Source organism: Gastrolobium bilobum, unplaced genomic scaffold, assembly GCF_033153095.1.
Source record: "Gastrolobium bilobum isolate Gb01-03AN ecotype WA unplaced genomic scaffold, APGP_CSIRO_Gbil_v1 utg17041, whole genome shotgun sequence".
Classification (NCBI taxonomy): Eukaryota; Viridiplantae; Streptophyta; class Magnoliopsida; order Fabales; family Fabaceae; genus Gastrolobium; species Gastrolobium bilobum.
In genome coordinates this window covers 218,838-242,294 of record NW_026896744.1, presented here as the reverse complement: position 1 = coordinate 242,294, position 23,457 = coordinate 218,838, and the positions used below count along the sequence as shown (strand labels likewise).

Genomic DNA, 23,457 nt, shown 5'->3' with positions numbered 1-23,457 from the left:
CACCAGCTTCGCAGGTTAACACAGTCTGATGCCATAGCTACTTACTTTCAATTACAGACTATTGAACACCAGCAATTGAAGGAACCTGACATAGCAACAAAAAATCCTTCTTGGGTAGAACCAGTATTACAAGAATATGATGATATTTTTTCTGTTCCAATTCAGCTACCACCCACACGGTTAGAGGATCACCGTATCCATCTCGAACCTGGTACAAAAGTAGTGAATGTCAGACCATACAGATATCCTTATTTTCAAAAATCAGAAATTGAAAGAATGGTGAAAGAAATGCTAGATACCGGGGTAATCAGGCCTAGCTTGAGCCCATTTTCCTCTCCAGCACTATTGGTCAAGAAGAAGGATGGGACTTGGAGGTTTTGTGTAGATTACAGGGCACTAAACCAAGTCACCATACCAAACCGGTTCCCAATTCCTACAGTAGATGAGATGCTAAATGAGTTGGCAGGGGCAGTCATTTTTTCCAAGATGGATCTACGTTCTGGGTACCACCAAATCAGAATGGCTCCTGAGGATGTTTATAAAATAGCCTTTAGAACACACCAAGGGCACTATGAATTCATAGTAATGCCCTTTGGGCTTACTAACGCTCCAGCCACCTTTCAAGGTATTATGAACTCAATTCTGAAGGAATTCTTGCGCAAGTTTGTCATCGTCTTCTTTGACGACATACTGATCTACAGTAAGTCATTCAGAGAACATGGGGAACACTTACGAAAGGTGATGGCATGTCTTAGACAACACCAGTTGTATGCCAAAAGATCAAAGTGCGCTTTTGCTCAAGAGGAGGTGGAGTACTTGGGTCACATAGTGGATGCTCAAGGAGTACGGCCTGATGCTGGGAAAATTCAAGCAATAATGGAGTGGGGCAAACCATCCAATCTTAAGCAGCTACGCGGCTTCCTTGGCTTGGCAGGGTATTACCGCAAATTTGTTCGTGGTTTTTCGCAAATTGCAGCCCCTTTGACTGCACTGCTACACAAGGGTGCCTTTCATTGGAATGAGAAGGCAGAACTGGCTATGAGGGACCTCAAGAGTGCATTATCTAATCCACCTGTGTTGGCACTTCCAGACTTTACAAAAAAAATTGTGTTAACAACTGATGCTTCAGGAGTCGGAGTGGGCGCAGTACTAAGTCAAGATAACAAGCCTATAGCCTATTTCAGTAAAAAGCTCAATCCCAAGATGCAACAGTCTTCAACATACATGCGGGAGATGTTTGCAATCACGGAAGGGGTTTCCAAGTGGAGGCAGTACCTTCTAGGAGGGCCATTCATCATTAGAACCGATCAAAGAAGCCTTAAAGACATGATGGGACAGGTTATACAAACCCCTGAGCAACAACGCTTTCTAGTCAAATTACTTGGCTTTGATTACACCATTGAGTACTACCCTGGGGCTGTCAATAAAGTAGCAGATGCCTTATCACGAAAATCAGAAACTGAGGTGTGCGGTACTGAAGAGGAAGCATGTGCTATGGTCATCACTACAGTAAATCACAACCTGCTGGAGCAAATTAAGGCAGAAGTTCAAACCAATGCAGAATTAATTCAGATAAAAGACAAGGTTGAGAAAGGTACCGAAGGGTATGAGCAATACAGTTTACGAGAGGGGCTAATACTCTTCAAAGGAAGAATTACAATTGCAGCTAACTCTGAACTTCGCACTGTCATCTTGCATGAGTTCCACTCATCCTTGATTGGGGGTCATGGAGGTGTGAGGAAGACATTACAGAGGATAATTCCATATTATCATTGGACCAATCTGAAAAGAGATGTTCAGGAATTTGTCAGAACCTGTCCAATTTGTCAAGTTACAAAATATCAACTGCTAGCCCCTGCGGGATTACTTCAGCCTCTCTCCGTACCTTTTGCTATTTGGGAGGATTTGTCCATGGATTTTATCACTGGACTACCTAATTCTGAGGGGAAAACAGCCATCTTGGTGGTGATAGACAGGCTCTCCAAATACGCCCATTTCATAGCCTTGCCACCTAACTTTACAGCAACGAAAGTAGCCTCAGTTTTTGTGGAAAACGTTTGCAAATTACATGGTATTCCATGCTCAATTGTATCATACAGGGATAGCATCTTTGTAAGTAAATTTTGGGCTGAGCTAGCACGTCTCAGCGGCACAAAACTCTGTTATAGTACAGCAAATCACCCTGAAACAGATGGGCAGACAGAGGTCACAAACAGAGGGTTGGAACAGTACTTACGCTGTTATACAATGGAAGCACCGAAATATTGGGTGCACTACTTACCATGGGAGGAATTCTCTTACAATTCTGCCTACCACTCATCCATTGGGGCCTCACCATTCCAGATAGTGTATGGGAGAGCACCTCCGGGTATTCCACTGTATGGAGGTACAACATCATCAATTGAGGTTGTTGATGTGTTGCTGACTCAACGGGATGCAGTGATTAAGCAGCTTCGAGAAACATTACATCGAACAAGGCAGCGAATGAAAAATCAAGCAGATAAAAAGAGAAGGGATGTACAATTTGAGGTGGGCAGCTTCGTCTTGGCAAGGCTTCAACCCTACCGCCAACGCACTGTGCGCAATCACACTTTTTCCAAGCTCCGGCGTCGATTTTATGGCCCTTTTCCCATCACTGAGCGGATTGGCCCTGTAGCGTACCGATTAAAGCTACCTGAGGAGTCGAGAATTCACCCGGTGTTCCACGTATCACTCCTTAAACCATACCGTCAAAACCCCTCTTTCCATTCGTCACCTCTTCCTCGCATGAGTTGGGACAATCACCCAGTCACCAAACCTGTCGCTGTGCTGCGCACTCGAGCCTTACAACACGGCAAGGAGGAAATTTTACAACTTTTGGTTCAATGGGAGGGACTGCCGTTGGAAGACTCAACTTGGATCTCTTACCCCGAATTCCTTCAAGCTTTTCCAAGCTTCGATCTTGAGGGCAAGATCGTGTCTTCAAGGGGGAAGGGAAATGATAGGCACCCTCCTGATGATATCCCTGATTCCACAGATCCGGTTGCTGGGGTTGATAAAGAAGGCAACGAACGGCTGGAGCTGGACTCAAGGAACCAGCGAGAGGAAAGAAAGAGGGAGAAGAGAACACCTCAGTGGCTCAAGGACTTTGTGATGTTGACAGGTGGAGATGTGGGAACTTGAAACGAAGACAAGTGGCTGAGCCTTGAAATGAGATGGAGCAAGTGGTTTGGTCGGTGGAAGTGTGTCTGGGAGTCCTATGGGCCAGTTATGTGATAGTGGCCAGTGGGTCGTAGGTGGATAAGCCCATTACCTGCTGATCAGCAAGGAATGGTTAAATAAAACGGGCTGATGACTAATATGGGCCCATAGCTAGTTTTCCTTTGAATTACAGTATTCTGTTGTTAAATAGGGAGATGGGGACCACAAGGGGGTTATCGAAATAATCTTGTAACAAAATTTTTCCTTCTCCTTGCTTAAACCCTTTTCTGGAGTTGCTGGCGTCCTCGAATCGCCGTTGGTAATAGCAATTTCAATTCTGTTTCTTCTCCAATTAAGTTGTCCGATAGATAACTCTATCACAACAATACACATAAAAGTGTATAGATCCATGTGGGCCAATATGAGAAGAAGAGAGAAAATGAGAAAATATGAGACTCGTATATTTTTATGTGTGTGTAGGAGATAAAATTTATTTCCTATAAAATAAAAAATATAAAATTCATAAATAAATGAGTAAAGTCCATTTTGGGTTCCTAACAAAAAAATACGATCACTACCTTCATCCATTATAAAAAAAAAATTACTCTCGAAGTCGCTAAGAAATTCAAACTGGATCTCTTTAGTTGAAATTGTGGTCCTTCACAATTTTAAAAAAGATTCACATTAATTTCTCAAAAAGAACAAAATGAATCCACTTTAAATTTCATAAGGAATACAAAACTAATTTTTTTATAAGAGATTAAAATAGAAATCGCATTTTTTTGTCAGAGATCCAAAATGAACTTTAATCTAAATAAAAAAAAGTAACTTATTTGTAGAACACTCGATGAGTTTTGTTTGATTGTAGGGTTTAACAAGTCTCTTGTTATTGAAGACTCACTCTTTCTGACCATAGACACAAAACAAAATGTGTGACCCACATGTTTAAAAAAAAAAAAAAAAGACAGCACACAAATCAATGAATCAGTTACAGATTTTTTTTTTTCTTGCAACATAAGACTCACTTAACGATTTTATAATGAATCATTCAGCATTTTTTCTCACGATATTGATTCTTTCTTGAGAAAAGCTAGAATTACCCGCAATCACGCGCTTGAGTTCTTTTTCCTTTAAAAAATTTAAATTTTGGAAACCTGTATTAATTAGGATTTAATTGTGTTAGAACTGCTTACTAAAAAAAAAAAGAAATTGTGTTAGAACTTGGCCCCTCTTTCTTATCGAGCATGACCTAAGAGGCTAAGCTTATGTTACAGGTCAACAGCAGCATTAATGAGGGAGTGTCATGATAGTGGCATGCATGACACGTTGCTGCAATTAAACTTTTCAGATACTTCGGGACCTCTCTAGTTTAGCGTGATATGAAACGATAAATAGTGTACCAATCATCATCTGAGTTCTATGAACTATAAATAAACAAGCATCACCAATCATGTAACACCCACCATTTCATGTGGTGGAACCTTCATTCTCCGCATAACCTATTCTAAGTAGCTGTCAGTGCAGCTCCTATGCCCCACTTTATACATGACGGCTCCTCCAATAAATAACTTATTTGACGGATTGCTTTTTTTTTTTCTCTATGAGCTATCACTCTTCTTTTGTCCTTCCCTTATCATTTGGAAATAGCTTTATTCTGACACTGCCTTTGAAATTGGAGTGCTACACTAAAGGGGCAAGACCTAGTCCTTCACAGGCTTATACAGCTTATAAATTAAAAGATCAAACTTCAACTTTTTTACTGCACTGCATGATATATAAGGCTCCACAGTCCACATATAATAATTTCTCTACATAGTAAAATAAAAGATTTTGGAACATAAAAAATACAGAAAATTAAATAGTGTTTGAAGCAAAAGTGAGTTTTTGTGTCCAAAATTAGAACACGAATTCGTGTTTTTGTCCATGCAACCATGTCTCAAATCCTACTCCTTGGCTCCCTTTAACTTTTCCAATGCTGGGCCCGTGACAGTGTTCGGGCTCCCACCTTTTCCAGTACAACTTGACCCATTACAGACAAACCCGTCCTTAATCACAATTTTGTTTTAAGGGTATGTTTGGTACGACTTTTATTTTGAGTTTGATGGGGAAGTGTGGGTGGATATTGGAAAATATCACGTTTAGTTCAAGTTTTTGAAAAAAAATACTAGGTAAACAGGAAGGCTAGGAAATGACTTTGGTGTTGATTTTTGGGTAAAGTTCACTGTTACAAAATACCACTTGAGATATGGTATTTTTAGATAACTGGAGAAGTGAAAAAACAGGTGCGAAGTTCCTCTCAAACATAGATTTTGCAAATTTAAATAAATTTTTCCAGTAATATTTCGGTCAACCAAATATCTTTTTTTAAATTTTTCCATCAAACTAACTTTCTTACCATTTCTCCATTAATTATATTTCCCTAGTAAAAAAAAATTTCTCTTCTACCAAACGCCCCCTAAATGCAATGTCGTGAAAAGAGAGGGTAATCCAAATACAGAAAATTGTATTTATCTTTTTCTTTATGGATCAGTTTCTTCATTTTTTTATTTCTCTCAAATTCAAAATAATAATAATAATAATGTACTGTTATAAATTGATATTAGCGATCTAATTGGATAAACATTACTACAATTTATTAATAGAAAAAGATTGCGAGATAGACATTATTGAAAATTATAACTATTGCTCTATTTCCTTATCTTCATCAGTGGCTATATTTCTCAATTAAGGAGGAGTTATACGTACTGTACTTATTTATTTATTTATTTACTAAGCTTTTATCCCACTGAATTTTTCTTTCAGAATAATTTCTCGGGATTCATTAAGTTTTTGGCTTGCTCCCCCTAATATTGGGAAATATCCCTCATTAGAATAAGAAGGCATAAGTCGTCCATGAGAGGCCTAAAGAACTTGATTATATATGGAGCCGAAAAACTCATGTAAATACTCAACTTTCTTTAAAACCCTATTTTAAGACATTGTGGAGGTATAATAGGGACATATATGGTACAACCAAAATGTACAGATGGGAAACATCAAGTTCACATCTACGTACAAGTTAAAGAGGGGAGTATGCTTAAAAGCATCTAGGCTAGCGAACTTTAGGTTTATGGTCATTTTTAGAAGCAATGACATATACTAAATCATTCCTTTATATCTTCCCCTTATATTTCTAGAGTTAGAGTTTAACGAAATCTCATAATTTTCCAATATATAACCACTTATGGGGTCACTTTTATAGAAATATGAAGTTATTAGTCTATCATTGACCTCTTCAGCAGTGCCACCTTGAAGTTTTATTTCCTTTCATCAAGGAACAACATCATTTGTTTACTTTATATTCATTAGGCTTTTATGTACATGATGTCCTTCTAGGACAATTACTCGGACAAGAATATTTGTAATGATTTGCAATACTCTACAAATGAATTATTGTTTGAACTTCAAGTTCACAATGATTGTAGGTGTATAACTAGATCGACAATGTTCCAACAAATTTCTTACGCTTTTTGTCCTTTCACCTTTTTCTTCCCATAATGACGAGAGAAAATAATAATTAATTAAATTGATTCGCTAGAGAAATAACTAGCTCTTCTAGAGCCACCATAATACCAAATATGATTGAGAAAAATCCATGATAGTAATTATACCTATAACTACGTTATGATTATGTAATGGTATTGTATTCACTTTTTCAAAAAATTGTTGCTAAGTATTTTTTTTTTAGAAGGCTATGTTTTTGGATACTATGCAATTAAAGATTTTCACACCAAAAAAAAAAAAAAAAAAAAACTATTCAGGCTGATAACGTGGTATGAAATGAAATGAAAGGGGAAGATATAAATAAAAGACTTGTTACAAGACAGAGAAAAAAAGAGAGACAAAGAATAGAGAAGACAAACAAAAGTAGAATAGGATTGTTATTCTCATTCGATCCAATACAAGCATAATGTATATATATAAATAAATAATGAATAGGGAGTTGATGCTTCATTAATGTGATAATTACACCATTAATACTAACAGAAATACAATTTAAAATTCAAGCCATCCATATTTTACATGTAGATATATATATATATATATATATATATATATATATATAATTTAGCACAGCAAACTACCAACATAATTAATTAATGGCTTCAGAAATGAGAGATGAAATGATTGAGAGGAGATTAGAGAATTGAAAATAATAGAGAGACATTAAATGGAAGGTGGGGGAAGTAGCTAGAAGAATCTAGCAGAAGAGGACCGAAGATCCATCTCTTGGGTCCAAGCGTTACGGTCCTGAACGTGCAAGTGCCAGTAGGTTTGAGCCAAGGCGTCCGGGTCCATAGTTCCATCACCTCCACTGCTTTGCTCCCCAATCGAACCTCTCTGAGGCAACATCGTAGCTCCTCTGCAACCCATAACATGCAAATACATCCACAAAATTAATAACATCATTTTTATTTTTTAAAACTTTTTAGGGGTATGTATGTATATGCATGTGGAGTATAAAATGGAAGCTATGGATTGGATAGGCATTTGGCAAATGGGTAATAGATACGAATGAAAGATGGTTGAGGAAAAGATCTCTTGGAACAAATAAACAAACGAAACGAACCTTGGTGGGCCAACAACACCGTCAATGATGACATGAGCTACGTGCACTCCCTGAGGTTGAAATTCCCTCGCCAAGCATTGCGATAGTGCTCTCAAAGCGAATTTCCCACAGCCTGTCTCATCTCCCCCATTTGGATGCACAACCAATTTTCTCACAAATTAATTCAACTTTAATTTTAATTACTTATTAAAAATCAAACCCAACAAAAAAAAAAAAAAAAAAAAAAATTTAATTATTTCTATTATAAGAATAAGGATAATCGTATTTACATAGTTCTGGGTATCCAGCAATGCCGTTTAGAGAAGCGGAACAGCCCGTAAAGAGAATCGTGCCCTTTCCTCTTTCAACCATACCCGGCAGCACCTTCAATGTTTCATCAATTTCATCGAACAATTAGTTATTATTATTATTATTTAATTAATACTAGGTACTAGGTAGAAGGTATCATCAAATAAAATATTATAAAAAAAAATTTAATAAATTTGTCAGTGGAAGTAATTAATAACCTGTTGAGCGCAGAGGAAGGCACCGAGGGATGAAACAGCGAGGGATTTCTGAAAGGAATCGATGGTGAGATCTTGGAAGCAAGTGGGTTTCCATGAGACTGGTTGGTAAGCATTGTAAACGAGGACTTCCACGAACCCCAGTGAAAGCACTCCTTCAAATGCTTCCCTCACGCTTCTAGAATCCGAACAATCGATTCTTATTGCAAACACCTGTGCCTTCTCTTCCCGAGCTATTTCGTCTGCAAATCTTGATAACCTCCCTGTTTCCATTAACATATCATATCATAATTATATTATATTATTATTATTATTATATCATATTATAGGATGGGATGGGATATGATAGGATAGGATGGGGGGATATTTGAATTTTAATACCTAAATCACGAGCGAGGATGGCAACGGTGTAGCCTTCGTGAGCGAACTTGCGAGCGATGGAAAGGCCGAGCTTGGGTCCCACACCGACGATGGCTGCAATGCCTCGTGAGGAAGCAGAGCTTGCCATGTTTCGCATCTTTCTCAAAATTAAGGGGCAAGGAAGAGGAATTTGAGAATTTGGGTTTGGTTAATTAAGACTTGGAAGTAGGAGTAGCAAGTTTAGCAAGTAGGGAGAGTAGCTAGTGGTAGTAAGAGTTGTGATTGGTGGGAATATTGAAGGGTTTTTATTTTATTTTAAGCAATGGAAATAGAGAAGATGGGTATTGGACAGAGGGTAAGGTTTTCTCCGCATGTCTGAATCATTGTCTCCCGTACAACAGGCATTCTTCGCTTCCTCTGCCTCTCAGGGACCTCTCAAAGGAATTTTCCTCTTTTACGTCCCTCTTTCTCTCCCAAGAGTCCCAACTACCTCACCTCTTCTCTCATCTGAAATCATTTTAGAGTCAACTTTCTAATTTGGTATTCTTCTTTCTCTCCCAACCCAACTACCTCACCTCTTTCTCTCTCGTGTGAAATCATTTTAGAGTCAGCTTTCTAATTTGGTATTCTTGAAAACTTTTGGCTATTGCTTGATATTCATTTGATTATAGTAACGGATTAATCTGCTTGATATTCATTGTATAGATATAAAAGCATGTGAGATTCTTGTTTATTTTTTTTATATGAACTGCATAAATTTTATATATTTTTATGTGTACAAAAAAGGGAAAGTTCATCGATCATGGTTTGTTTCAGAATCACCTATACTCTTGTGATTTTTTTCTATCACATATGCTTCTGTGATTTGCAAAAAAATATATTTTATTATCACATATGCTCATGTGATTTTTTATTTTTTACAAAGCACATGGACATATGTGATACAAAAAGTCACATGGACATAGATGATTCTGAAGCAAACTACAAGAGCATGGGTGAACTTTTCTCTATAAAAAATAATATAATATGAAAAATATTAATCCTTTATAATAAATACTAGTTTTAGACTTTTTTTCAATTCGACGAACTATTGGGTGTGGATTGAATTAAGTCTACTTATGTTTAAATTAAGGGCTTTACTTCTCTAATGTAGTATGAGAGAAGTTATCTTATGTTGTGAGATAAATGAAGTGGAGCCCATCAATTTTTAAAAAAAGAAAAAAGAAGAAAAAGAAAAGCACGTCTTTTTATGTAAGTGTAACATGAGAGATGAATCTCATGTGACATAAGAGTATAATTTCCCTTAAATTAATGTTCCGAAAATTTTGGAATAACGGAATTAAATTAATAGTGATGGATGCTTGCTAGTTGCTTATATTTTCAATTGACGGCGTTAAAATCCTGCCACGTTGGACTGGCGAGATTTTCGTTGTATCATTGCAGTTGGAATCCACATTTAACTTTATAAAATATATACAATTTTTTTATAAAATATGTTAAAAAAAATTTCTTAACAAGAAAATAAATATCCGGCAAGTTTAATTTATTTTATTTTTTTAATAAAATGATGACACTGAAGTTTAAATTTATAATATCATGCAAATTAACGAAATTATGCGAAGTTCTTTATCATTAGATCATTCGTAGTGATTTTTTTTAATTTGTTTACATTTGACATATTTAAAATGTCTAAACTTAAATCCATTATGTGATTAAACCAAATCTAAGTTAGGTGTTTGGTTTATGTTAGAATATTTAGACCATCTGGTTTCGTCCAAATAACTCTGTTTTTAATAATAGCTCATAGCAATAAAAAAAAAGGACTATGTTGAAGAAGATGATAAATAGCAAAAAAGACTTTTCCATGTAATGTGCTGAAGATGACATGCAGTAACTATACCAGAGACTGATCATTATGGGTATTCTCGAAGTTGACATTGATTATGGTGAGTCACGTGATGATTCTTAAAAATTGAGATCCATCTGAATGTTTATGTGCTCCTTAATTTCTCTTTTTGTTGTTAAAAATTATTATTTTATTCTAAGTTTGTTCCTCGAAGCAATTACTTGACAAAATGGACTCGAGCAATCGTTGAAGGATGGATTAGAGTAGTACTGAAAATATTTTAGCTTGATTTTATTTTCATGAGCTTAATGAGTCAATTTGCTCTTTGCAGGAAACCTAAGGCCCAACTAAAGAAGATCCACTTCAATAATAGAGAAAGCTTGGAAAAAAAGAAAGCAGAAAGAGACAAAATGGGGACAATAAAGCGTAAAGTAGCATCTTGGTAGCGTCCTTTGAGCAGAAAATGACTAACCAGAAGTCGCCACGTCAGCAATGACAAGGAGAATGTGTGCAACGACTTAACAATGCGAATTCATGCAAACTTGCTGCAAAAGGAAGGGGGCCGCTGCTCTAAATAGGTCTGACCTATCAGGGAGCAATGCTCTGATTGGAGAGAATTTGAGGAAGGCAGAGCCATTGATTGATTGAATTGACGAGATTAATACAGAAGGAGTAAGCACCTTTTATATTATCTTCGTGTGAGCATTATCTTCGTCTCCTACCTTCAAACACTCCATTATTGTTCTTAGCTTATTTTCTCTGTAATTTTCTGTTTTAAGTTTTATCATGCTCCTAAGCATGAGCTAAGTTACTCTAGTAGGTTAGGGTGAGATAAAAGTAGTCCTTTTTGTCCGAGGTTGATCTTATAATGTAAATTGCTTTTTTAATGAATTATGAGCTGTTTCTTGGTTTATTTGATTTGTTGTTGTGAAACCCTTTGTCTGCTAACGACATTGAAGGTTAATCCCCGATTGTAACCTCTTTCAAAGTAGTGTGGAGCAACAACAGAAATCTTAGGTTGTTTACTCTGAGATAGAGGAGCACCCAGAAAGAGGAACGCAGTTATCTGTAAATTATTTTGATTAGCAATCCCTTCAGCCTACCTTTGGGAAAAGATGGCAAAATAATCTCCCTTAAGTTTCAATGCAAAGAACTCTTTAAGTGGTTTGTGTTAAAGGCCCTTTTGCTCCAGACTGCTTTAGTGTTATTCTGGAGACAAAGCAATATGCCTCTATACCTAGGACGTTCGCTGGGAGCAGAATTTATTCGTAAGAGTGAATGAAATATTAGGGTTAACCAAAAGGGTGAAAATACTGAACCATAACCTATGTCTTTCTTTTTATCATTGAATCAACATTAATTCTCTCTCCCAAGACTTTACAAAAATTACAAAGAATTCAAAGTTCATTTGCCATCTTCCTCTTGCTTTATGTTTTCGTTACTATTCTTGTTGTTACTGATTTTCAAGTGTTACATTAATTTTCTCTACTTATTATTCGTAGATCTTTACTTCTCGTATAATTTGATTCTTTCAAGGCAAGTTCGATTAAGTTAAAAAGGAAACCCAGTGCTTAGTTCATTTGGATTTATTGACCCTGTTCAATTAGTTGGTGGCAAGTGCTTGTTGGTGAACTTTAACTTAGAACAATTTGGCTTCTTGATATGAGTGCTCTGTGTTTCCTGTTTATTTTCTTTTCTTTTCTTAATTACATTTCTTGTAAACGCGACTTTTATAATTGTTCCCTGAGGACGATAATCTGGGGCTCATTACCGTCCATCTATTACTTGATGCATACGTTTGCGCAGTTTGGGTAAAATTACTCTTTATATGATTAATTGCTCCTCAGATAAAATAATTGCTCCTCATATACTTTGCTCCCATATTTTCCTGAGCACATAGGCCCAACATCACGCAAGAAAAAGTCATTGCTAAAAAATTGTGTCACATTATTCTTGTTAACTTATCATGAAAACAGTTTTGTGTAATATAGCTAGACTAATTATGTAAATAATATATGATGAATTTTAACAATGTCTCATTTTTTTGTTTCCTCTATTTACTCATACATCACAACATCACACTAAGGAAAATGTTTTTACATTTTAGCACCGGCTCTAAGAGCAAATACTGCATTTAATTAATTAAGTCTTTTGTGGTTGATTATAAGGATTTGAAATTAAATCTCACCTTCATCCCATAGAGCTACAAAGTGATTATTAATTTCCCCTCCCAAGATGTGATGTGTGTGATTAAATCAATGATTAGTATATAACGCTATTTGGAAAGTCGAATAATGTTTAAAGTCACTTTTCGGATGAAAAGTGCAGATAGCGGTTCTACTTCGCGGTATAAATGCGTACCAATAAAGTATCCCAAAATAATATAATAAAAATAGAAAAAAAAGAAAAAAAAAGCACAAGATTGATCTCCATGCTATCTTTGATCAAGCATTCAGAATCAATTATTATAACGGAGATACTAAATAAATAGGGTTGACTGTTATGTTCATTAGTTTATTCAGTGTTTGCAGTTATATATAATTACCTTTTTGCTCCAATGCATGGTATGAAAATATGCTGTGTGAATTATTAAGGGCTTAAAGGGGTCGATTGGGGATAAATTTTGTAAAAAGAAGATTAACCAAAAAACAAAATAAGTTATAGGCGCTAAACTTAAAAGGCAATAAAATACTATAAAAACATATATGTTGACAAAAATAAAATAAAATTAACTGACACTATACGACAAGAAAACTAGTATTTGAAGGCTGTTTAACTGAGGCAATTTCACTTAAACCGCCTCCAATTGATACATAGAACTGGTATCTGCACTTTTCGTCAGAAAAGCGGCTTTCAACCTTATTAATCATTTACTATAATTATTTAAGCTCTCTCGTAATTATTCAAGGTCAATTATGGATTTATTTCCTAATATCATAATTATATTAATTAATTTCCTAATTTAACGGTGTGGGTTCTTAGAGGATAACTTATCATATCCTACTTTTATCTCTTGTTTGGTGGGTCAATAGAATATAATTAGCTTATCTTATTGTCTCATTTTATCCTATCCAAGACATGATTTCTTGTCCTATGGGGGGAGTTGGGTTAAGATTCAACATGATAGGATACCAATATTGGATACCCAATATATCCCCACGCTACCCAATATATTTATATTTATTGCATTATATTTTGTTTTTTCTTTCTCCTTTCTCCTTCTATATAATCTTATCAGATTGCTAATTAAGTGCTCATCAAACACAGGACATGATATAGGCTTATCAGCTCCATATCATATCCTACCCTTATCAGCCTCATATCATATCCGACCTTTATCCTATCCTGTCCACCAAATGAGCCCTAAAAGAAAAAAAAGCACAAGATTGATCTCCATGCTATCTTTGATCAAGCATTCAGAATCAATTATTATAACGGAGATACTAAATAAATAGGGTTGACTGTTATGTTCATTAGTTTATTCAGTGTTTGCAGTTATATATAATTACCTTTTTGCTCCAATGCATGGTATGAAAATATGCAGTGTGAATTATTAAGGGCTTAAAGGGGTCGATTGGGGATAAATTTTGTAAAAAGAAGATTGCAACCAAAAAACAAAATAAGTTATAGGCGCTAAACTTAAAAGGCAATAAAATACTATAAAAACATATATGTTGACAAAAATAAAATAAAATTAACTGACACTATACGACAAGAAAACTAGTATTTGAAGGCTGTTTAACTGAGGCGATTTCACTTAAACCGCCTCCAATTGATACATAGAGGCGATATTTTCGGCAGTTTAATTGATTCGAGGCGGTTCACATGAAATCGCCTCCAAATGTGTACTAGATACGGTTAAAATAACCGTATTTATTTACCATTTAGAAGCGGTTACATTAAAACCACCTCTAATTGCCACCTTTAGAGGCGGTTATACTATAACCCCCTCCAAATGTATATTAGACGCAGTTAGAGGCAGTTTTGCCCCCATTGACTGTTTAGAGGCGATTGAGATATAAGCGCCTCTAAATGTAGCAATTAGAGGCAGTTTTAATATAACCGCCTCTGAATAGTAAATAGAGGCGGTAAATAAAGGCGGTTTTATAATCTTCACTTTGAAGTCCCACATTGGATGACATTTGTTTCTCCTTCTCCATTCCCTTCTATATAACAACCCACACTAACACACTCATATATAAAATTCAATAAGTTATTTATATTCAACTGATAAAAATTATATTAACTCTTAAAAATAATTTGTTTTAAAAAAATTATATTAACGTCAAAAATTATATTCAAAATAAAAGTTTAAAAATAAAAATTATATTAACTTTTAAAAATAACAATTTTAATATTAAAAATTAATATAATTTTAACTATTTAAAGGCGGTTACACATTATTTGGAGGCAGTTAATATAACCGCCTCATATTGTCTTTTGGAGGCGGTTAAAATAACTGCCTCAAATTATCTTTTGGAGACGATAGTGGCGGCGGTTAAAATAACCGCCTCAAAATATGATTTGGAGGCGGTTAGAATACCGCCTTAGATTGTCATGTAGAAGCAGTTATTCCAGCGATTTTTTAAAACTGCCGTATTTTACCTCGCAACGATAGTAAACGAGGCGGTTTATGAATCGCCGAACCAAGCATTTAGAGGCGGTTCGAACCGCCTAAAAAATGCAAATATAATCGCCTCTTAAATATAGGAGGCATGTGCATGCATAAATGCTGGTAGATGTGTAAATAAGTTTGGCAGATTAAGTTTGGGTGATTATATTTATATAAAATATCTTAAATTCGGTCTCATCTATTAATTTGTGTAAGCTAAATTATAACTCTAACTTGATGCATATTTAAAAATTAAAAAGCCTTGGGGCTGTGCCCTTACCAGAAAAAAAAAAAGCCTGACATAACATGTTTAACCCTATTAAAACTTCAAAACATAGCTAGAATTAGAAAAATTAATTAAAATAATATTATTTTATTATTTAAAATTATTCAAATAAAATTTTATTTTATTATATTTAAAATAAATAATATAATATATGTAAGACCTTATAAAAAAGGCCCATGGCCTTATTTTTAGTAGAGTTTTTTAAAATCTAAGTCTGTTTATTAAGTCAATCCTAACCTAACGTAAGTTGAGACAGAAACACCTAATAAACTGTCAAGCCCATTTATATTCCCTTGACACGCGTCAATTTCTCATGTAATTCTAATTTATTACAAAAATAAAAGAGAACGACCTTGTGTAATGCATGAAAATTATTGCATCCACACTAAATAAAAACAAAACCTATCTTCTCGTATTTGAAATGTTAATACTCGATCTTTTTATTTGTATGTATTCTTATTTTTTTTAAAAAATTATTTGTTTATTGATATATTTATATTTTGATATATGTTTCTTGTCTTACATTATACAATTTCAAGTCTTGAGATAAAAATATATATTTTTAACTTAAATTTCTCATCTGGGTAAATGTTATAATGATACATACATTACATAAACTGTTCTGTTATATCAACATATTTTTTGGAGGTTATAGAATGTTAAAGTTATATTAAAAAAATTTCTAGTATGCCTATGTTTATTGTAAATAATATATTCTGTCCAATATAAGTAATTGTATATGACCGTATTAATTTATATATTTTAATGCATAAATTCTGCATAAGAAAATTAATGTAAAGGGGCTGATCTATATTTAATTAAGCATTTTATGAATGTTAAAATATATAATTTCACCCATAGCAAAGAAATTAAAGCTTTGTACTTTGTATTAGGGATACATATTTTACTTTATCATCATGGGAAAGATTTTAACTTATCCCAAAATGTTATATCAAGATAAAATTTTAAAGAGCTTTAATTTATGGATATTTTTATTAATGTCTTTTTTCAAAAAAAATTAATTGAATCCAAAATCTGATGCAGCATGATAGCTTACGAATGCACCGAAAACTCGGTACATCCTCCACTCATATTGTGACACGTGTCTTACTTTATATCAAATTCTTCTCTCCTAATTTTAAAATAAATTATTTATTATTGATTTGACAAAAATAAGACAGTGTCATAATATGAATGAAAGATGCACCAAATTTACCATGCATCACCAAAGAAATTTCCCTATATTTGACACGGTGCTTGTTCCTGATAGAATTGTTTCTGTGGATATGGACCAACATTCTGAATCCAATATGGCATGAAGAGGAAAACGATACGCACTCCATCATTTTGTTTTTAGCCCCAAAAGTAATCTTCACTAATTGATTCAGAAAATATATATATAAGCCAGTCTCGCAGCGAGGAAAATTTATAGTAATACGGTCATACATACCATAGGAGTGTGTCACATCAGTTAATATTTTTTTACGGAAAAAAAAAATAACTTTAATATTTTATGCTAGAAATACGTAGTGTAAAATCTCCCGTCACACCCAATAGTCTGTACCTCAATCATACTGAAAGTGCTCTCCTCGTAGTGGCATTCCATTTTTGTGTTCAAGGTTCAAGACTCTCGGTACGTACTTCGTTAAAACCCAAGACAAAAAAATCTAAAGAGAACCCGTACGCAAAGTTTCATACATCCTGAAATTACATCCCCACAAAAATTCTTTATTCCATTATTTTATCTTTGAAGCAAGTCAGACATTTCCGTATCCCACTATCTAGACATGGTAAGAGATTAATTCCGAATCGAGGAGCATAATAATTGCAAATTCTTATTCTTTTGGCAATTTATCTGTTCAAGGTTCATATTATCACTTGAGCCATCCCTCAGAATTATCAAAGAAGTTTGCGTATCTACTTTTGGGAAATCATGTGAATTGAGAATCAAAATTTGTAATTTTATAAGCCACGAGAGAAATGAAATATATGCTTTTCCGGAGTGCTATCCGTTTAGTGCTCTAGTTGCAAAGAGGAGAAAAGGGGAAGATAAAGAAGAAGAAAAAAGTTACGTTGGCCTTGTCATTTTCAACACATTCTACCAATATTCTTTGGTGGTTAGCTAAACAAGTGACCCTCCATGTGTTTAACGTTTGTAAGAATTATTCAAAGAAATCCAAGGCATAGTAGAAAAGTGACTATAGCCATTCAAATTAACATGTGTAAAGTAATTTGAAAAGAAATAAATTTTTAAGGTAATTTATTCAACTTTGTATATGTTTATTTTTTATTTGAGTGTTCACGATGAAGTGGGTCTATATAAGAATTTGTCATACCTTAATAGAAGTTACTCAATGAGTCACTGTGTATGGCCCTAACCGAACAATTTGTGGTTGGATGTAGTTTGGAGGCTGAACAAGGAGGGAATAGGCAATTAATTGTGTTCTCATATGTGTATCTGTAGCGTTCATACATTCCCTTGGTCCCTTGGTTTTAATTAAATGGCTGAGAAGTGTTGTCTTGCCATAAACGTTATGGTGGAGTACATGAAGTGATCTAAAAATAATGAAACACATTGAAATTTAAGATACAAATAGTAGCGCATATATACAATATTTCTCATGTTCTAGGAGATAAAATTATCTCCTACATACATAAAAGTATATGAGACCTATATTTTTCTTTATCTCTCTTTCTTGGGACCCCACACACTTTCATATGTGTGTAAGACATAATTTTGTCTACTACATTATGAGAAACGTTTAAACCCTATTATAATAATAACTACTAGAGGTCATTTTTCCTTTATCACATGGGGAAGGTTATCCTTATCACTATTTTTAATTTATCACTCTTACTACTTGTTTGGTTATAATTTGATCAATTTAAAATCAACGATTGAAATAGAGAAAATTGACTGCTATTGATTTTGAATTAATCTAATGATGACCGAATGATCAATAAGAGTGGTAAGTTTAAAATAGTAATAAATATAAGCGTCCCTTATTATATATTAATACATTTTTTATTTTTATTGTACACATTCTATTCCACAATATATTCCCATTACTTCCTTCAAAATATCTTACCTCACAAATCCATTCTCATTTATTGCATATCTATAAGGTGGCCATGAACCTTCCCCTGCATAACTTTTCTTTTGAGAAATAAATACGAATGTGCCATGTGCAATGTGATTGTTTGTATTTTGGTAAATCTATTGGAATATGCTCCATTTTGGTAAACTTATTGGAATATGCTCCATCAAGCTTTCTTGATCTAGACCTACATTAAGCAGAATTAAGGGTCAAAATCCTTTTTACAATCTAAAAGGCCCAATAAAGAAGGCATAAGGAGTAAGGAAACATGTTCATCCCGAGTACACGTCATCCCGTAGAAACACAATTGGATTGACAGCAATTCAGAGCTCCTAAGCCTCCTCAACAGCCAATGACTGACAGACACACAAGTGATTCTAACTAGACCTAATAGGTATAGCTCATCAATAGGTATCCCGTAAATAGTACAGACTACATTAGCCATTTGAGTCCATTAATAAGATTAAATGTCGCTCTACTGAGGTGAGATAAGCATGTCATGCCATCACTATATAAAGAAGGCTCAGTGCCCACGTATGACCATATTCTCCATCATAACTTAGGCTCATTAATCAAATACTGACTTGGGCGTCGGAGTACCTTGCAGATACCTCCCCTCATTTGTCTCAGCCAAGCAAAGCCCCCAGCATCAGCACAACCATTCCGTAGGAGTATCCTGCAATAAAGATCATCCGACTATAGACTCATCCTCGACTCTAATAGGACCAAACTCAACCATTTGTGATCGGGCTCATCATATCTTGGACTGATCATTAGAGTCGTATGTGGGAATCCATAAATTACTACTCCCACAAAAATAAAAAATAAAAACGTAATTGATACTAGGAGCAAGATCAAATCACAAAATGACCAAACTCCTTACTAGCAATTAATGATTACTAACATACAAATCCTTGATACCCTCAAACAGCCAAACCTTAGACTGGTGGAGAATCAAGAACTTGAGTTGTTGGAACTCAAGAAACTCCAGCAGCAAGCCGTTGAGGAATGTCAATCATTTTTGGTTGAACGTCCTGATGAAAACATCATGCAATCTCTTCATAATGAACAACAAGATCAATCTTAAAGACAACCTAATTCAAAACAAAAAGAACCTGAAAACTCTAATCCATATCATAGCTAAATCTCCCTACATTTGGGAGAACAAAATTCTCATCCTGTCTAAAAGACCATTTCAAAAGTGGCTCATCCATTCACCCCAAAGATTATGGATATTCCTATGCCGAAGGATATCAAAATCTCCACTAATAAATATGGAAGAAAAGGTGACCTAGTGGAACACTTGGAATAGTTTCAAACCAATATGATGGCTTAGGACATCCCTGACGCTATCAGTTATAGATTATTTCCAACCATTTTGAAAGAAGTAGCCTTAAGGTGGTATTCTTCCTTACCACCAAACTCTGTTAATAATTGAGAAAATTATCCCCCCAATTCTTAGTGTGGTTCACAAGATGCAAGCAACAATTTAATTCCACCTATGCACTAAAGGTTGTCAAATAAGGATCCTGTGAATCTTTACAGGATTACCTAAATTGATTCTTTGATAGTTTTATTAGCAAGAGACTTGGATCCACAACTCTCTTTACATCTTATTATTGGTGGCCTATAAGAAGGTCCTTTCTGCACCTGGCTGGAAAAACAAAAAAAAAATAGTTGAGGAGTTAAGAGGAGATTAGAAAAATACATCAATTTAGAAGATTACAAGCAATCTCGCGTTGATATCAGGATGAAAGCAGAGATGACAGAGGGAAAAAAGATTTTAGATCCCGAAGAAGTTTGATGAATATATCCCTCCAAGTACCTCAAGATCCCACATCCTAAAAGAGGCATATGAAGCAAATTGTCATTTGGTAAATGAAACCTCATCAAGTTGAAGGATTTAATTTTATTGTTAAGAAACTTTGTAGGTGACCATCTTTAAGGATACTTCTTAGCCCATGCACCGGGATCACTCTATGAGTTTTTACATTGAAAAGACAGATAATAGATATCGTCAGCTAGATAAAGTATTATACTATAAAGTTTTAACGACAATATGTTAATTCATAATTCTCTTAATTATTATGACTCTTTTCAAAATGCTTAAATGAATACACGATTATCCTTCTTGCGAGATTGTATGTCACGTAATTTGTAGGATGCCCACATCAAACAAAATAATTCAAGGCATTCCTCAAAAGAGAATGGACAATCCAAGATGAAGATTGACTAAATAAACATGCACATTAAGACATCTCGTGAAAATGTTCAACTATAAGTTTTCATATAAAGGAAGCCTAAATGATGGCATCCTAGAAGAGAAAACATCATGTGAAGATGTTCCAACATAAGTTTTCCTATAAATGAAGCCTAAATAAAAGCATCCTATAAAGGAAAACATCCCGTGAAGAATTTTTTGAAGTTTTCCTATAAGAGCATCCTAGTGTAAGGGTAACTCAAAAGGGAAAACATCTAGTTGGAGAATTTCAAGGTGAAGTTTTCCTATAATAGTAGCCTAATGAAAATGCAACTTAGAAGGGAAAACATTCAATTGAAATGGAAAACATCCAATTGAAGAATCTCAAATTGAAGTTTTCCTGTAAGAGTAGCCTAATGTAAAGGCAACTTAGACGAAAAAATATCAAGTTGAAGAATTTCTTGAAGTTGGGAAAACTTCCAGTGGAAGGCAAAAACACCCTTACCAATTGATGATTCATGGAATGCCAAAGAAACATACAGAAATATTAAAGCATCATCAAAGAAGAAAGCATGATAAAAAAGAGATCATTCTACGAGCCTAACTCTTACTTCTCGGCGCTCCAACAAGTGAAGCATCGAGCTGGGGGGAGGGGTAGCTGATCTGAACCTATACTAAGCAGGATCAAAGGACCAAACCCCATTTTACAACCTAATAGGCCCAATAAAGAAAGCTTAAGGAGTAAGGAAACATGTTCATCACGTGTACACGTCATCTCGCAAACACACAACTGGATTAATTGGAACTCAAAGCATTTAAGCCTCCTCAACAACCAATGACTGAAAGATAGACATATGATTCCAGTTAGGCCTAAGAGGCATAGACCACAAATAGGTATCTCTCAAACAGGATAGGCTGCAGAAGGCACTTCAGTATACCAATAAGATAAAATATCGCCATACTAAAATAAGCAGGTCATGCCATCACTATATAAAGAAGTCTTAATTCCCGGATATGATCATCTTCTTAACCATAACTTAATTAATTGCATTAATCAAATACTGATTTGAGAGCCAGAGTGCCTTGTAGGTACCTCTCTCATTTGTCCCAGCCAAGTAAAGCTCTCCATCATTAGCACAATCATCCCATAGGAGTATCTTATGACACAATATCGCTGTAGACTCATCTCCAACTCAAACAAGATGAGACTCATCCATGTGTGATCAAGCTCAATATCTCTTGGACTGTTCATTAATGAAATTCTATTTAACGTTCTTATGAATATAAAATTATTGATTTGGATCTTTTCAAAGGTGTTTCGAATAAGAGAAAAATACTTATGCTAGCTTTTGCTGTAGAAATTTTTTTTCTGTCGCCCTCACATAAAAGTGAATAGATCGCGTCATATCCAACTAATTTTTTCTCTCTCTTCTTTTTACAATGTGATTCACTCACTTTTGTGTAAGTGGATTTTTTTTTTTTGCAGTAAAATTAGAAATGCTTTTCCTTCCCAATAAAATTGTGATATAAAGATATGAATAAAAATAGATAAATATAGATATAAAAAAATAGACTTGATATCCTATCCCATCAATCATTGCTCGTATATCCTTTTGTTTTAACATTGAAGAAGTGCACTTCAAAGCCACCATTAATGAGAAGTCTCACCCAACTTCCCCGCTGATAATCCAGATCAGTCACATGTTGCAGAGACAATGGTCAACTAAGCTTAGCCATACGTATAAGGAAAGAAACATGGTAACTAATTATCTTGCAAACCATGGGAGTATATGGGATGACTGGGATCTCCATATTCTTCAGGAATCGCCTCTGGAATGTAAAAACATCTCAAGTAGGGATTTGATGGGCATCTCTAGCCCTAGACTTTGTAATCTGTCCTAATTTATTTCCCTTATTTACAAAAGAAATAGCCATCATTAACAGTGAATATAGACATACGACCAACACATTGATATACTTATCTTGACAAATTTTACAAATCAAGACACAACATGGGCTTGTTATGTGGATAAATTTAGTAAAATTTTCATTATAAGTAAACAAAAAAAAAAGAAGATAGTAAAATGCAATTTGATAAAACAAGTCGATTCAATGGTTAGATATCTTTTAAATTATTTTATACACTTTTTATATTATACAATTCCCATTACTTTTTTAACAACACAAAAAATACACATTTTAACAATTTTTATAAATTTTTAGACAAAAAAATAAATTATGTGAAGAAAATTATAATTTCATGAGATCAATCAAGCCAGTTTTAATGTTTAATTCTATCAAGCTCACATGTGTATATATATATATATATAAAAAGGGAAATGGATTTGTGATATTACATGACAAATGAATAGTTGTGATGTTAAGAAAAAGATAAGTTATATAATATTAAAAAAAATGAAAAAATGAGATGACACATTATTCAATAAATTAGTCTTGTCTTTTTCTTAACATCACAATTATTCATTTATTATGTAAAATGACAAATGCATTATAAAACAGTTTGATCCGAAATACTTTTATTTAAGCTAAACGCATTGGCCAATTTTTAACATCATCGAATACCTGTGAGTCCGTTTCGAATCGACCCAACTAAATTCTATTGGGCCAACTACAAAATACGAGGCCCAGTGTAGAATTCGTATCCCCGTGTATAGACTCTAAGAAAAACAAAACGTTTTTTTTCTTCTTCTCTTCTTTCTATCTCCTCCTCCTTTCTTCTCTTCTTCTCCGGTTTTACACTAA

General features: G+C 34.5%; 1 protein-coding gene across 2 annotated transcripts; it reads right to left on the bottom strand.

Moving 5' to 3' along the window:
* Positions 1–7,232: 7,232 nt before the first annotated feature.
* Positions 7,233–9,217, bottom strand: LOC133301770 (uncharacterized). 2 transcript variants are annotated; one of them, XM_061501465.1, is made up of 5 exons: positions 8,674–9,217; positions 8,296–8,555; positions 8,059–8,152; positions 7,790–7,910; positions 7,233–7,582 (listed from the first exon to the last, which is right to left on the bottom strand). In XM_061501465.1, the coding sequence occupies exons 1-5, from the start codon at positions 8,807–8,809 to the stop codon at positions 7,411–7,413; spliced, it is 783 nt and encodes a 260-aa protein (XP_061357449.1). In that variant the 5' UTR covers positions 8,810–9,217; the 3' UTR covers positions 7,233–7,410. The 2 variants fall into 2 exon arrangements, with proteins under 2 accessions (XP_061357449.1, XP_061357450.1); XM_061501466.1 differs by having other exon boundaries at positions 7,790–7,901.
* Between the last annotated feature and the right edge of the window lie 14,240 nt (positions 9,218–23,457).